The sequence below is a fragment of the Triturus cristatus genome, chromosome 6 (genome assembly GCF_964204655.1).
Source record: "Triturus cristatus chromosome 6, aTriCri1.1, whole genome shotgun sequence".
In the NCBI taxonomy this organism is placed as follows: domain Eukaryota; kingdom Metazoa; phylum Chordata; class Amphibia; order Caudata; family Salamandridae; genus Triturus; species Triturus cristatus.
In genome coordinates, this window is record NC_140589.1 from 1,073,933,900 (window position 1) to 1,073,947,912 (window position 14,013).

General features: G+C 47.6%; 1 protein-coding gene across 1 annotated transcript in view; it reads left to right on the forward strand.

Moving 5' to 3' along the window:
- The window catches only part of VIT (vitrin), a 1,751,009-nt gene that overhangs the window by 441,764 nt on the left and 1,295,232 nt on the right, over positions 1 to 14,013 (forward strand). The window contains exon 4 of the mRNA XM_085611942.1: positions 13,525 to 13,590. Within this exon, the coding sequence (XP_085468068.1) occupies positions 13,525 to 13,590 (66 nt within the window). The remainder of the gene's footprint in view (positions 1 to 13,524; positions 13,591 to 14,013) is intronic.

The window sequence follows — 14,013 nt, forward strand, 5'->3', positions numbered from 1 at the left end:
GAACCAAGACCAGGGTTGGTTAAAGCGATTGTTGACTCCTCACCTCCCATGGATAAAGCTGGACTTAAATCATTCATTGGTTTATGTGAGTTTTATTCGCGTTTTGTTCCTGGGTATGCGACAAAGTGTCAACCTTTGTCTAACATGCTCAAGAAAAGTGTTCCATTTAAATGGGACGTTGAGTGTGATGAAATTTTTAAATGGGTCAAAAATGAACTCATCAGCCCTAGAGTTCTCAAACCGTTCATTCCAGATGCTCTTTGCATTATCACGGTTGATGCTAGCGGGTTGGGTTTGGGAGCTGTTCTCACACAAATGATTGATGGAGCTGAGCATACCATTGGGTTTGCATCAAGAGTTTTGCGTGGGTCTGAACTTAATTTTTCAGTAATCGAAAAAGAATTGCATGCATGCTGGTGGGCTATTCGTAAGTTTAATCCATATATTTGGGGCAGACATTTTAAACTAAGAACTGATCATAGTCCGCTGGTTTCGATTTTATCTGGGGACAAGATCAAAGAGCATACGCCCAGGATAGCACGTTTTTCTACTAAATTGTTGCAATACGATTTTGAAGTTAGTCACATTCAAGGTTCTAGGAATGTGTGTGCAGATTATTTTCAAGACATCCTGTTGACTCAAAGCTGGATATGGAGGATGAGGATGAAGAGGAGTGTTTTGTCGCCTCTGTGGGTTTGGAGGAAATGTGCGCTGTCAGTGAAGTTGAATGGAGAGATTTTCTGGTTAAAGATACGTTGTTGGGTGATGTCATCAGATGTGTAAAGGAAGGTTGGCCTAGGGAGAAGAATATAACATTTTCTCTCCAAACTTTTGTTAAAGTTGCTCCTGAACTCTCAATAGAGGATGGCTTGCTTGTACGTGGAGATAGGTTGGTCCCTCCTGGCATGTTAAGAGCGAGGTTGATACAGGGAGCACATGAAGGCCATTTGGGTAGAACACTCACGAAGAGGAGACTTCGTGAACGTTTCTGGTGGCCACAAATGGACAATGATGTGGATTTGTTTGTGGGGGAGTGTGTGATCTGTTCTGGTTCAGATAAGAGCTTGAAGGTCCATACTCCACCTCTGCAACCTATCATTCTACCAGACAGACCTTGGGAGAAGATAGGAATAGATTTGGTTGGACCGTTTAATTCTCTTCCTAGGAATTCTAGATTTGCGATTGTTGTTATAGATTATTATTCTAAATGGCCAGAAGTGCGTTTCATTGATGAACCAAATTCTAAGAATGTCATTGACTTTTTGAAAGATATTTTTCTCAGAGAAGGGTTTCCATCCACAATTGTTAGTGATAATGGTGTACAATTCACCAGTCAAGAGTTTGAATCCTTTTTGCATCAGGGTGGCATTGCACATGCTAGGAGTGCACTTTATCATCCTCAAACCAATGGTTTGGTGGAGCGGATGAATAGAGTTCTTAACAATTGTGTTCAGTGGGCTTTGGCAGGTGGATGTAATGTGCAAAATGCCGTGAGATCAATGTTGTGGTTTTATTGCACAACTCCGCATTCTTCTACGAAGATTTCTCCTTATGAGCTTCTAAGAGGGAGAAAGCCATGTTCTAAAGTCTGTCCAGGTTGGATGTCTAAATGGGTTAAGTTGGATTCTGTGAGTGATGTGGATGGTGTTGTAAGAGAAAATGTTGCTGAAGCACAGTTACGTCAGAAGACATATTTTGATTCAAGGAAAAGATCTGTTGATCAGCCTTTGTCTGTCGGAGATGTTGTACGTGTAAAAATTCCTGTTCATTCTAGGAAAGGATATTCTAAATTTTCTGAGCCTCTCACTGTTGATAGGGTTTTCAAAAATGCAGTGAGAGTGAATTCAAAAAACTGGTGGAATGTTTTGAGAGTGGTGAAAGTCAATCCGAGTGTTGTGGAAAACTCGTCTGACTTAGACGGGGCAGCTTTGCCGGATGTGAAGGGGTTACGCAGGAGTTCTAGACAACGTTTTCTTCCTGCTAGATTTCGTTAGTAGTTTCTTTTCTTGTTTTGGGTACTATTCACATGTTGGGTTATTTTTGTCTTTTTCTTTGTTTTTGTAAGGGGGAGGATAATGTAGTGTTTGCTTTAACTTAGAATTCTTGAGCCCACTCTGTTCTGGACTCAAGAATTCTAGGTGGAATGTTTAGGTTTGAATGTGGGACTGTTGTTATCTGGGGGAGCTGAAGGAGCCGGCTGCTGTGCAGCATCCAATGTATCATTAAAGATATATTTACTTCTCTTCATCGTGTCCCGACCTGGTCACTACAAGAAGCTATTCAGTTTTCACTCAAGACAACATCAAACCAATCTTTGCATAATTTCACGTTATTTTCTTGAAATTTGGTTGAAAAAAGTATGTGATTTCTCATCACACTGTAATGTCTAGTTCCTTGAGTAGGGATAGTGTTTGCTGTCTAATCACTTTGCCTACATGTTCGTACTTGTTTGCACTTTTAACCTCAGAACTTTTCAGGTATAATCTCTGCTGTGCAGCAAGAAAGTATCTTCCAGTTCTTCAGTGATGATCAAAAGCTCCAATGTAAGGCTCCCCACAATACCAGGCTGCACCCAGTACAGTAAAATCTTACCAGGGTGTTGCTCAAAGACCAAGAAGAGGTCAGCTAGAGAAATCTCATCACTATGTCTGTTCTACTATGGCAATCTATAGATAAACTACAATGAATTTGCAGATCTGTAATTCTATATGCTCCTACTAAGTGTATCAAATAAATACATATTAAAAAATAAATAAAAAACGGCAAGTTCAGTCCTACCATCCCAAATCATAAGATATGCCTCTCCACTCAATATTTGAAGTACACGCTTCCACTCAGCATCTAAATACCCACTACATAGCAAACGACGTGGCGTAACCTAAGCTTAGTCACCCATCACACATCACAGACAGCAGGGTGCAAGAAACACCATCTTTGACATACCCTGGATTATTCACAACTAACCTCAAATATCACATACACTGAGCACGGAGAACATGCCCTTCTGGATGGATGTGTGATGTTTTTTCTTCTTAGTCTGAAAGAACACAATTATCCCTTAAAGGAAACACGTACAATCGCAGGTTACAACCAGGAACGTGAGCTACCCATCTCTCTAAAGATAGAAAGGGCATGATCAGTAATTGTTTTATCTATACTTTCATCACTTTTTTTTAATACAGTGAAGGTCCTAAAGCTTCTACTATGGGTAGGGGAATTAATACCGGCACTATGTCTACCATCTCAGCTGACTGCCACACAACGAGCCCACCTTTCTCCACTTCTTCCATCTCCCCATTATCACACAACCCTTGGGGAACAACCAGCCAGCATAATGGCAAAATAAATCAAGGTGGTCTGGATCATAACAAAAACAAAGGTACTCTTTGACAGATGCAGACTGGAATACTGTCAGTGATCAAACCCACAGCCCTTCTATCAGCCTCAACCTACACCTTGATACAGCCTCTCGCTGTCAACCAACCTTTTGACTTAGTCAGTCTAGCTACACCAAAATGGCAGCACACAAACAGACTCTACAGACCAACCGGGCCACCAATGGGCACGATTCATATGAGGGGTGTATTACTTCATTAAACCCACGTACTACTACCCAGAGCACAAGCCTCTAATCCGCTTCCCATTATAAAATGCTTAATATCAAACTGAAGCTCAGTGATGAGAATGTGATGGGAATTATCTAAAGTCTGCAAAGCGCCCTTTCCAGGTCTCTTTCACAAGTACTCTTTTCCCAGGCACTGCTCTCCGAACTCACCTGTTACACCTTATTTGACATACCTATTCCTGAAAAGCATAACACACCATCAGTCTCAATTCTTCAGAAACTTCCCTTATGCACATTACCTGTAAGGCACCACTACATCAGAACACTCCCAATCTCCATAACTAGATTTGTTTAACACAATAAAAGATCTGTTATCTACTGAATCACCTGCTTTGAATCCTTTGACTTCTCACACATCATATAAATGCAGCCCCTGAAATGTAGCTCTGCAGAGTTCTAATCCTATTACCATATCTGACCTCTTCTCAGAGGATGACCATACTGCTGTTGCACTCGCAACAACCTGCTTGTGCTCATCCTCCAAACCACTAACGTACTGTAGGGTACACTATTCAACTTGAAAGAATGGAAGAAACAGGAGGGTTGCCTTTATCCACAAGGAGTCCTTAAATGCAACCTGATTAACTCAATAAACTGCACTTCGTTCCAGTGCTTCGCTATAGTTATTGCAAACATGTCACCAAAAAAAGACTGATGGTGAACATTTTACACCATCAGCCTGGGAGTGAAAAGTGTTTCTGATGGTTGCCTTGACTATTAAACTGTTTACTTGACCTCCTGGGGCAGTATTACCAAAGTGCCCCGGGAGTGCAATGGGTGTTTGCGCCTTTTTTGCGCGCCCCCAGGGCACTTTGGCATTACAGAAGGGGCTGCAGATGCTTGTGTGGCCCCTTCTGTAATACGGAAAGCACTGGTGCACATACAGTGCAAGCGCTTCCTCAAGAGGGCGATCCCTCATTTGCATGGAGGTGTGGCCCCATGCATATGAGGGAATCCCTTTGCCTCTGCGCCCATGCTGTATTTTAGATGCGGGCGCAGAGGCACAGAAGCTGTCAGGAGGATCACTGACAGTGCGCTGTCTAAAAGGTGGCACACTGTCTGTGTGCTCCCTGATTGCAGCCCTCTGGAGGAGGGTTAGGGGTCCCATGGGATCCCCCAGACATCACCTTGCACTCACTGCACCCGCCTACAAGGAGATCTCTAATTCCCTTTAAAAGTGCAGGTGGGTTGCTGCCTGCACTCTGAAAACACGGAGCTGCTTCAAAGCAGCTGCTCTGATCTTCACTTGAATGCCCTGCCCAGTGAGCAGTACAAGTTCGCAGCTGCCCTGTGTGCAGCGCACACATGCTAACATGGCACATTTTCCCTGATTGTGCCAGGCGCACTTTTTGAATGGTGCGACCAGTGAAATCAAGGGAAATGCGCTGTATGTATAATACGACCCTTGTTGTGATTTCAACTTCCCTTGGGAAAAATGGCAAAGACACATACAACATTGCAGCTTATAAGGGCCACAATAAGGGCTCTGCACTTTATGTGATTTTCATAAAGGAACATCACACACAATCTCTAACCCATCTTTTCCTTCCTTTCAGAATCCCAACCTTATCCTCCTCTCCATGCTAAACCAGAGATCAAAACTGTAAAATCTAGAAACTCCAATCTCATTGACAACAAGCATTGGATAGGTCAACAGTTATGGCTTTAATGTTCTAATGCATGCAAATTCAGGAATGCAAAAATGCTGACAATGTGTGCTGTGTCTGTGCAATCTATTATCTCTTGTGCTCGCCATGTCTGTGTCATTTGTTGTGTTAATTCAGCTTGCTGTGCTGGTGTTTTATATTTTCTATGCTTGTACAGTGCAACACTAGAAACCTGAGGATATGGCATATGGCCAGGAAAGAAACAGGTTATACAGACACAGCACAGATACACAACACTCATTTGTCAATGCTTGTGTGTACATGCATTGGCACAATAATTGCGGACCTATTGACTTTGCCAGTTCTAGTTAAGTCTCGCCTAGAGACAGCTTTAGGTGTATCACCAGCCTCATGCACGAAAAATAAAATTGTAAGTAAACAGTACATACACATACACTCAGGGCATTCGAACAGCGTATTCCCTTGGTCTCTTTGTGCCATTCACATTTTTTCTGTCTACGACAGCATACATCACAGGCCAATAGGTTATCTCACTTAAGGCATTAGCTGTATTGGCCTTTGAGTGAAGGAAAATGTGCTTGATCATCTGTTCTCATCTGTAGTGTCCTGCTGGACATGCTCTAGTGTTCTGCCTGTGTAATACACCCACACTAACACCCACCCATCATAAGCGTCACCAGTCAGGTGATACTGCTTATAAAAGGGGCCGGGTGCACGTGCCCTGGGCCAGTTACCAGTACCATAGCAGGCGTCTGTGTGGTCATTCTATCCAGCATGTGGAACTAGTGGCCCAAGACACCACAATGGCGACAAGCGGGTCTGACCCCGCGTAATTGCTGGCCGCTGTTTTGCCAATGTTTGAAGGGGAGGAGGGACTGTTCTCCCACAGTCAGAAGCTCAGCTGCCATCCTCCTGAGAGGCAAGGAGAACTGGTGAGGAGTGCGACTAATATAAGGCACACACACTGCCATGTCCACTACATGATGCTGCACTAGTAAAAAAAGAATGGAGAAGGGCCCTCCCCAACTAAGCCGACAACACCTAGGGTGCCAGAGCAGCTCCTGCATACCCGAAACACTGCGACGTTTCACCGCTACCTGTGAAGCAGCTGCGAATATGGCACATTACAACTCAATATAATACCTTGCGCTCGTTACAATGACCACGTTGTTAGTATGCAATGTATTACATCGCAAGTCTTTACAACGACTTCTACTAAGGGGCGCGCTGGACTTAGGAATAGTATTATTTACTATTCCTACTCCAGTTTGCGTAACAGTAGGGAAGGTGTTGGAAATTTACTTCCAGTACCTCAGCGCCCCCTAGTGAAATTTGTTGTAAAGACTTGCGATGTCATTACATCGCGTACTAACAACACAGTCGTTGTAACAACCACGTTGTAAAGGTATTGCGGTGTAATGACCGCACTGTAAAGGTCGTTTCGTGGAGGTGCCCATCGTTCAAGCCTGCCCACCGTTCAAGCCTTTCACTGCTAGGGCGGGGGAGAGAAACATCCCGCTGCGTGAAGTCGATGCCGGCAGCAAAACTCTGCGCCCGCCCTGAAGACACAGTGCCAGGCCTCGAGTCCGGGCCGCACCAACACCCTCCCTGCACCGACATTTCCAGTTACCCTGGTAAAGCTGCTGGGGCCTGAGAAGACGAGCAGCCAATCGCAAAAGAGCCCACCAATATACGCATGGCCCGCAGCGCTAGGAAGGCAAGTGTGGCCTCTGTTCGAAGTGGCAGCATCGCTTACCTCATGTGCCCGAACAAGTCTGACTGCAGTCCTCACTGCCCTGCTGGCTGCCATCTGTCTCGGGCCAAGAGGTGCCACGACTCGCACCCGCACTGTGGAGTCAGCATCTTCAGTACACCGTGAGGCTCGCATGTCACGAAGGCTACCGTGGCCTCCTGAAGTGAAACTTGCACCGACATCCTTTGCTCTGCGATGCCTGTTAGCCCCCATTAAAGAAGGAAAGGGGAAAGAGATGTTGCGGCCCTGCGAGAGGCTTTCCACTGCTTGGCCCTGCTGACGACAAGGCTGCACCTGACCAAAGCCCTGCACCAACTCCTCTGGTGTCCGCGAGGCCAGCAACGAGACAAGAGGTATGCCCCTCTACCTGCTGGGATGCCCGTCAACAGTGCGGCCAGCCGCCATCTGTCCTAGGTGTGACAGCGCACATTGATGCACATTCTGACTCCCGGCAAGAATCTAAGCAAGAGCGGCCTCCTGGGGTAGAGTGCACTCTTGCATAAGATGCCTGCATGCTACCGCAGCTGCCCGGCGAGCTTGCCGAGACCCAGCCTGCAGGGAACGTCAAGGCCTGGAAGCGCCCTCTAATGCTGCCAGCACTACGAAGCACAGTAGACTGCCCAGCCCTTGATAGAATTTGCCTCCTTACTTGCTGGAGAACAAACATTCATCTCTTCATGCTGCCAGCCCCCAGCCAACGACGCTCACAGCGGGGTCCGCGTCCCCCTCACCTGAGACTAACAGTAGCCTCCTAATACGAGGGCGGCGCCACCTTGCTGCTGGTTCACCACACCGCACCCGGCAGAAATAATAAAAAGTTTTTTGCCAAAGTACCTGGCAGTGGTAGATGGTCTGCAATGCGCCCCCGCATACGTTCATTTGTACACAGCAAGATATAAAAATTAAAAAACTGGGACCTGACGAGCACAGGTTTAGGAAAGTGGGTTTCTGTTGCAGTAATCCCCCCACTTTTTGCCAGACTACTGATGCACTTTTTCTTAGTGTGCCCTGGGTCCCTGCCAATCAGGTTCCCAGGGCCTGTGTTCTTTCCCCAAAAACAAACCCAATTGGTGTCTCTGGCCACATGTCAGCCCTGGTAAATGGTACCACAGATACCCAGGGCACTGTGACCAGAGAAGGCCTCTAAGGGCTGAAGCACTTAATGTGCCACCCTCAGAGGCCCTGTACCCTGACACTCACACACTGCCTTGACAGCGTGAGTGGCTTGGTGTGGAACAAAGTGAAGAGTCGACTTGAACACATCCCTGTGTGCCCTGCCCACAAACCACTGCCCCGACATACATCAGTCACCCCTCTAGCTGGTTGCCTTATGCCAGTGGTGAGGGTACAGGTGCATGAGCCCTGTACCCCTACAGTGCCCAAGTCCATTCCTGGGCACTGCAAGTGTAGTGCTGCCATTAAGAGTATATGGTGCTGGGAGTTTGTCATTACGAACTCCACAACACTGAAGACTGGGAAGTTTGGTATCAAACTTCTCAGCACATTAAACCCACACTGATGCCAGTGTGGGATCTAATGTAAAATGCACAACAGAGGGCATCTTAGAGATACCCCCTGAAATTCGACCAACTACTAGTGGCCTGACTGAGTGGCTTTTTTGGCCACCACCACCAGACATGTTTCTGGACCCCTGGGTTGAGAGCTCGCTGCTCTCAAGGGAGCCTGAAACAATGCACATCCTGGGACGAGGTGTCAAGCCTCCTCCCCCAGGATGGGCAGGGTTCACGAAGGAGAGACCTCAGAGACCTGCCCCCTTTGTGAGCCTCTCCAGAGCATTTACTGATTCCAGCAACTGGTCCCCACTGGTTCTATCCCCCACTTTGGGAGGGAGAACCGGCGGGAAAAACAAGTGTGGAAAAGAGGTGTGCCCACCTCTGCCAACTCCACCCCTCAGGTGGGGGAGGTGAGGTGAAGCACGACATCGAGTCCCCACCATCTTGAGGATGGGGGGACACAGCCAACCATGGACAGGCTCCTGCCATCTCCCACTGGAGAGTGGCAGAATAGGGGGTGTACCCACCACAGGGAAGGGACACATTGGTCCCTGCCCTTTACCTACCTGTAACGCCCCTACATTTAGTATTTAGTGGGCACCCTGAACCTTCCTTCCTTAGATTAGAAACCACAAGAAAAGAAGATAAGAAGAAGGACCGAAGAGCCATGCAGAGCTAACAAGAGGACGACGCACACTGACTTGGCCCCAGCCCTACAGGCCTGTCTCCCCTTGAATCTACTTCTTTGAAATTCCGGCATATCCTGTAACCAGCAACCTCACAAACCCCAGAGGACCTGCCTGCCTTCACTTCAAGGACTCTACCTCCTGAGAACAATGGACGTGTTTAAACTGCAGCTTCTGGTGCCAGCCAGAGACCGCGAATCCAGCACACTCTGCACCTGCCGACCCCGGCCCGACCTCCAGTGAACCAACACCACGAGGAGGTCCCCCCGGTGATCCTGCCCCGAGATCCGTCAACCCCTGACCTGCCTCAAGCCTCCAGACGACGCCGGCAGCCTCAATCCAGAGGACCCCCCTACCGTGACCAGAGCAGGTAAGAAAATCTGACGTCAAAAGGCACCCCTGCACCCGACGCACCACGGCATTGTGTGCCCAAACCAACAGTGCCTAACCAACCCACAACATCCCAACTTACCCCTTGAAGTGGTGGTCTCACCCAGAAGATCCTCGTCCCCGAGCCTGCAGTGTTTCTTTGTCCCGGAGGCTCTCCATTGAAAACAACAGGGCGCCCGACCTCAAAACAGCACCCTGCACCCGGCCTCCCTAGTGTTGCTGAGGGTGCACCTTTGGTGCTACTTTGGTCCCCAGCTTGCCCTTAGCTAAACCCTAGGAGCTTTGCTCCCACAGCCATGTGGCCTGCTAGCCAGCAGCCACCACCCGGAAGCCCCCTATCCTCCATAGGATAACATTGGGTCTCACACTCTGCACCCAGCTGCCCTAGTGCCGCTGAGGGTGCAATCTCAGTGCATCACTTACACTGGGGGACCCCTGAGTCTAGCCCCAGAACCTTAACTCCCACAGTCGTTTACTTACCTGCAAACCGATAACCTGTTTTTCTTCCACAGAATAACATTGACAATTTTCTTCGAAAAAAACTTCTAAGGGGTCGATTAGGATGTAGGGCGGATTGCTACCGCCCGCATGGCGGTGGCGATCTGCCCTACATCCTTCCCCGCCCGCCCTCATTTCCCCCGCCATATTAGTATGGCGTGGGGGACCCCGGCGGACGGAAAGACCGTCCGCCGGTTTTGCGCCGGTCACACAGGTGACCGGGCAGAAAAGGGGCCTGATATGGTGGCGGTGTCTGCTAGACACCGCCATCCATATTAGCACGGCAGCTGGAAGCTGCCTTTCAGTGGCATCAACGCCGCCAAGGAAAGGCATGTGGATAGTGACTTCGGGGGCCCGTTGAGGGCCCCCAGGGTATTGGGTGGTGAGGGGTGCACATGGCCCCCTACATTGTCATGGACAAGGTGGCAGGCACAGTGCATTCCCAGCATTGCGGGACCGCCGCACCACTGGCGGCCGGTTCCAGCACCGCTATGGTGGTGGGCGGACTAATATTCCTTCTAATGCGAAATAATAACTGAAACACATTTTCTCAACTGTTTTCAGGAAATGTCCCAGTGCTGAATCTAGTCATCCAGCACGGAGTTAGAAAAAGTAACAAAAAAGTAACTTACCTGCAATTTGTTGAAAAAGTCCATTCATTCCAATGTACTATACCTGCTAAGTGTTGCAATCTGCTACATTATCTGTAAACCAAGACCAGTATCATTTCTAGTGCATTTTTCAATTGTATTACAACAAAGTATCATATTACTGCAAAGTATTTATATGCTTACCTGTGCCAGGCATGCTTGGTTCTAGAAAAATAAACCAGTATAAATCTTCATACAACAACAATTGGCCTAGAGTTCAGTTCCTGAGTGTGTGAATTCATTTGCTGACTGAGTGTGTACATCAAATGCTTAACACTGTCTTCTGATACTGCCTTACTGCACGACCAAGCTACCACTTTAGAGAGTAAGGTTCTATCTAACTTTAGCCTCTGCCTACCTTTGGGGACTCTTGGACTCTATACACACTGCACCTCACTTTGGTGCAGTATATATAGAGCCAGTTTCTTACAACAGGGCAATCACTGTTTCACCTACACTTCCATTGGAAGCCCGTAGCATCAATGAAGGCTGGAACAGCTTTGTGGAGTGTTTACAGAGCCACCTGATGGTTGTGATGCCACACTACACAGGCCCAAGAGACTACCACCAGACCATCAGTGAAATGAGACTTGTGACCTCACACTGCAGCCCTATATGCCTCATACTTTGCCCATAGAAAGTGTCACCAGGCCGGTAGGAGAAACTGCAGGCTGAACAGTGAGTCCCTGCAGCACTAACACACACTGCCCACTTCAGAACTGTTAAGCCTGCAGAGGTCTAAAGTGGAAGTCAGTAGAAGACTGCCAAAAAGTAGCAGACTCCACCATACATCCCTGGTGAGCCACCAAGTGTTCTGACAAAGTGAGAACTGCAACGCACCCCCTGCGTGTCTTCCTATCCGGCAAGAAGGGAGTGAGACTGCGTACCCCTCTTCAACAGAGAGAGAGCCAAGGGGCCACACTAAAGGCACAAGAGACACTGTAGGCTGTGCACACCCACCCAGGGCACCAAGAAGCCCAGAGCTGCCCCAGCCAAGAGAAGCATTAAGTGGCCAAGCAACGTCCAGATAAGGCAATAGGACCAAAAGCAGCCGAGCCCCAGGAAGACACAAGACAGACACATCCTGAATATGCTACCCCCAGTGGCTGTCTTACGCCACCGCAAATGAGAAGAGTGCACCACAAGTCCCTGGCGGTGACCGACCACCACTGCAAGGAAGAAGAGCAAGCACGCCAAATGCCAGAAGAGGGCGCCCAGGAAGAGGACTGAGCGCACTAAGTCAGAGATGCGCAGAAGGCCGCACCAGCAAACCTGACGGCACAGGCAGTCGCCCAGAAGATAGAGACATCTCTGCAGAGAAGAAGCAACGCTGGACCCAGCAAGGAGAGCATCCACATCTCCACTGTTCCAGCAAAGCCCTGCAGAGGGCCAAAGACAAAACAGAGTGTCCTCCCTCACCCTGCCTCAAGACGGAGTCACCTGTGGCCCAAGACAGGCAAGAAGAGAGTTGCACACTCCACGTGACAAGCTGCCACCGCAACAAGTGCTCAGAGGACACACAAAATGTGGCCGGACGCCACACTCGCACCGCAAGCATGGAGAACGTCATTCGAAGTGACCAACTCTGCCAAGCATGCCTGAAAGGAGGCAGGATCAAGCACCATGATGGCACAGCCTTGAGGTGCAAGCACGAGGCCCTCGAGTGAAGAGAAGTGGAGCATTGCATACATTCCTGAGGAGGGGATGGTGCCTGTGAAAGGTTTTCAAGAGGAAGAAGCAAGTCTGACCGACAGGACAGACCTGTGACAGGTCCACAGTAAGCCTGGGCAAAGCACTACGCTACGCTCGCGTAGTTTGCGAAGTTCGCGCTACTTCGCACTACGCGAACTGCACGTAGCACAGTGCGAACACGCGTAGCGTAGTGTTGCGTAGTGCTGCGGTCATTTTTTGCTTGCTCATGGTCCTCAACGTCAAGTTGGCGACCGTGAGCAAGCAAAATGACATCCCGTCGAGACTTTTTCCTTGTTCGCGATCAGCAACATCAAGTTGGCGATCGCGAGCATGTAAAATAAACCTACGCGTAGCACTCCCAAACTTTATTGAAAAAGAAATAAGCAAAAGTCCAACCAATGAAGAAAACAAACAACAATACACAGCACCAATGAGTCTCTTCAAGCTGTCTGCTGGGCGGTGCAGGGTCACCGGTCAGGTGACCCTGCTACTAAAAGGGGCCAGGCGCATGTTCCCTGGGTCAGTTACCGGTACCATAGCAGGCGTCTGTGTGATAATTCTATCTAGCATGTGAGCCTAGTGGCCCAAGACACCGCATCATTTACCTAAAAATATAATGTGTCAGTGCCGCTGCTGAAGGGCAAAGCCAGTGGGCCAAGCACTGCAATGGTTCATGTTTTACCTTTTCACCGTTTTACAGTATATCCTGGCCACCTTTGCAAGATGTCATTTTTACTTTTCCTTCTTTGATCTTATTTCTACTGAATATGCTCACAACTAAAAAATGTAAACTAAAACTATTTGCTTGCCAAGTTTAGACTGGTTGCCTTTCCCAACACCTGTTTTTATAATATAGCTAAGAAATGCATGGACTGGTGTAAGTAGGCACATTGAAAATTATGTACCATAATTTTCCAAATCTTTGACAAGAACTATATTAGTGTCTACAACATTTTGCATGGGTAGCGTTTCATCTAGATCTTCTCAATAAGATTGTTATCAAAAGCCTAAATTGTAGAACGAGATATGTGTAGGTTTTATACTGCGAAAATTAATGTTAATTAAGTTTGATTGTTTGTCTTGTCTAGTTTTGTTGCTGATGTTGGCAAATGCAAGTAAGGAAGACTCCAGGAAGACTAAAAAGTCAAAACAATGTAAGTATTCATATTTATGGTGCGTATATTTATGGAGCATATATTTTTTCTTCTTTCATCCCAGGCGGGACTAGCATATTTAAACTAGTCAGTATTCACATTACCTACATTCCCAAAAATCAGTCTAACTTATCTCAAGTGAACTGGTAATGCCATTACAAACACAGAAAATGTGCTCATGCATCAAAGTACTTCCACTCCACAAAGAGTCTTTAGAAATAGCTTGCGCTTGGGAGTATCTCAATTGTACAGAATATTGATTTAAAACATTCTGAATTTATCACTGCAAATCTACTATGGGATACATATTCTCGTTTAGCACACAAAAAATGTATAGTAATTTATCACAATTTTATTTTTCATTCACCGGTCCCGCGCAGAGCACAAGGCGGGCCTACTGAATGACAGCAGCAGGGAGGGTGG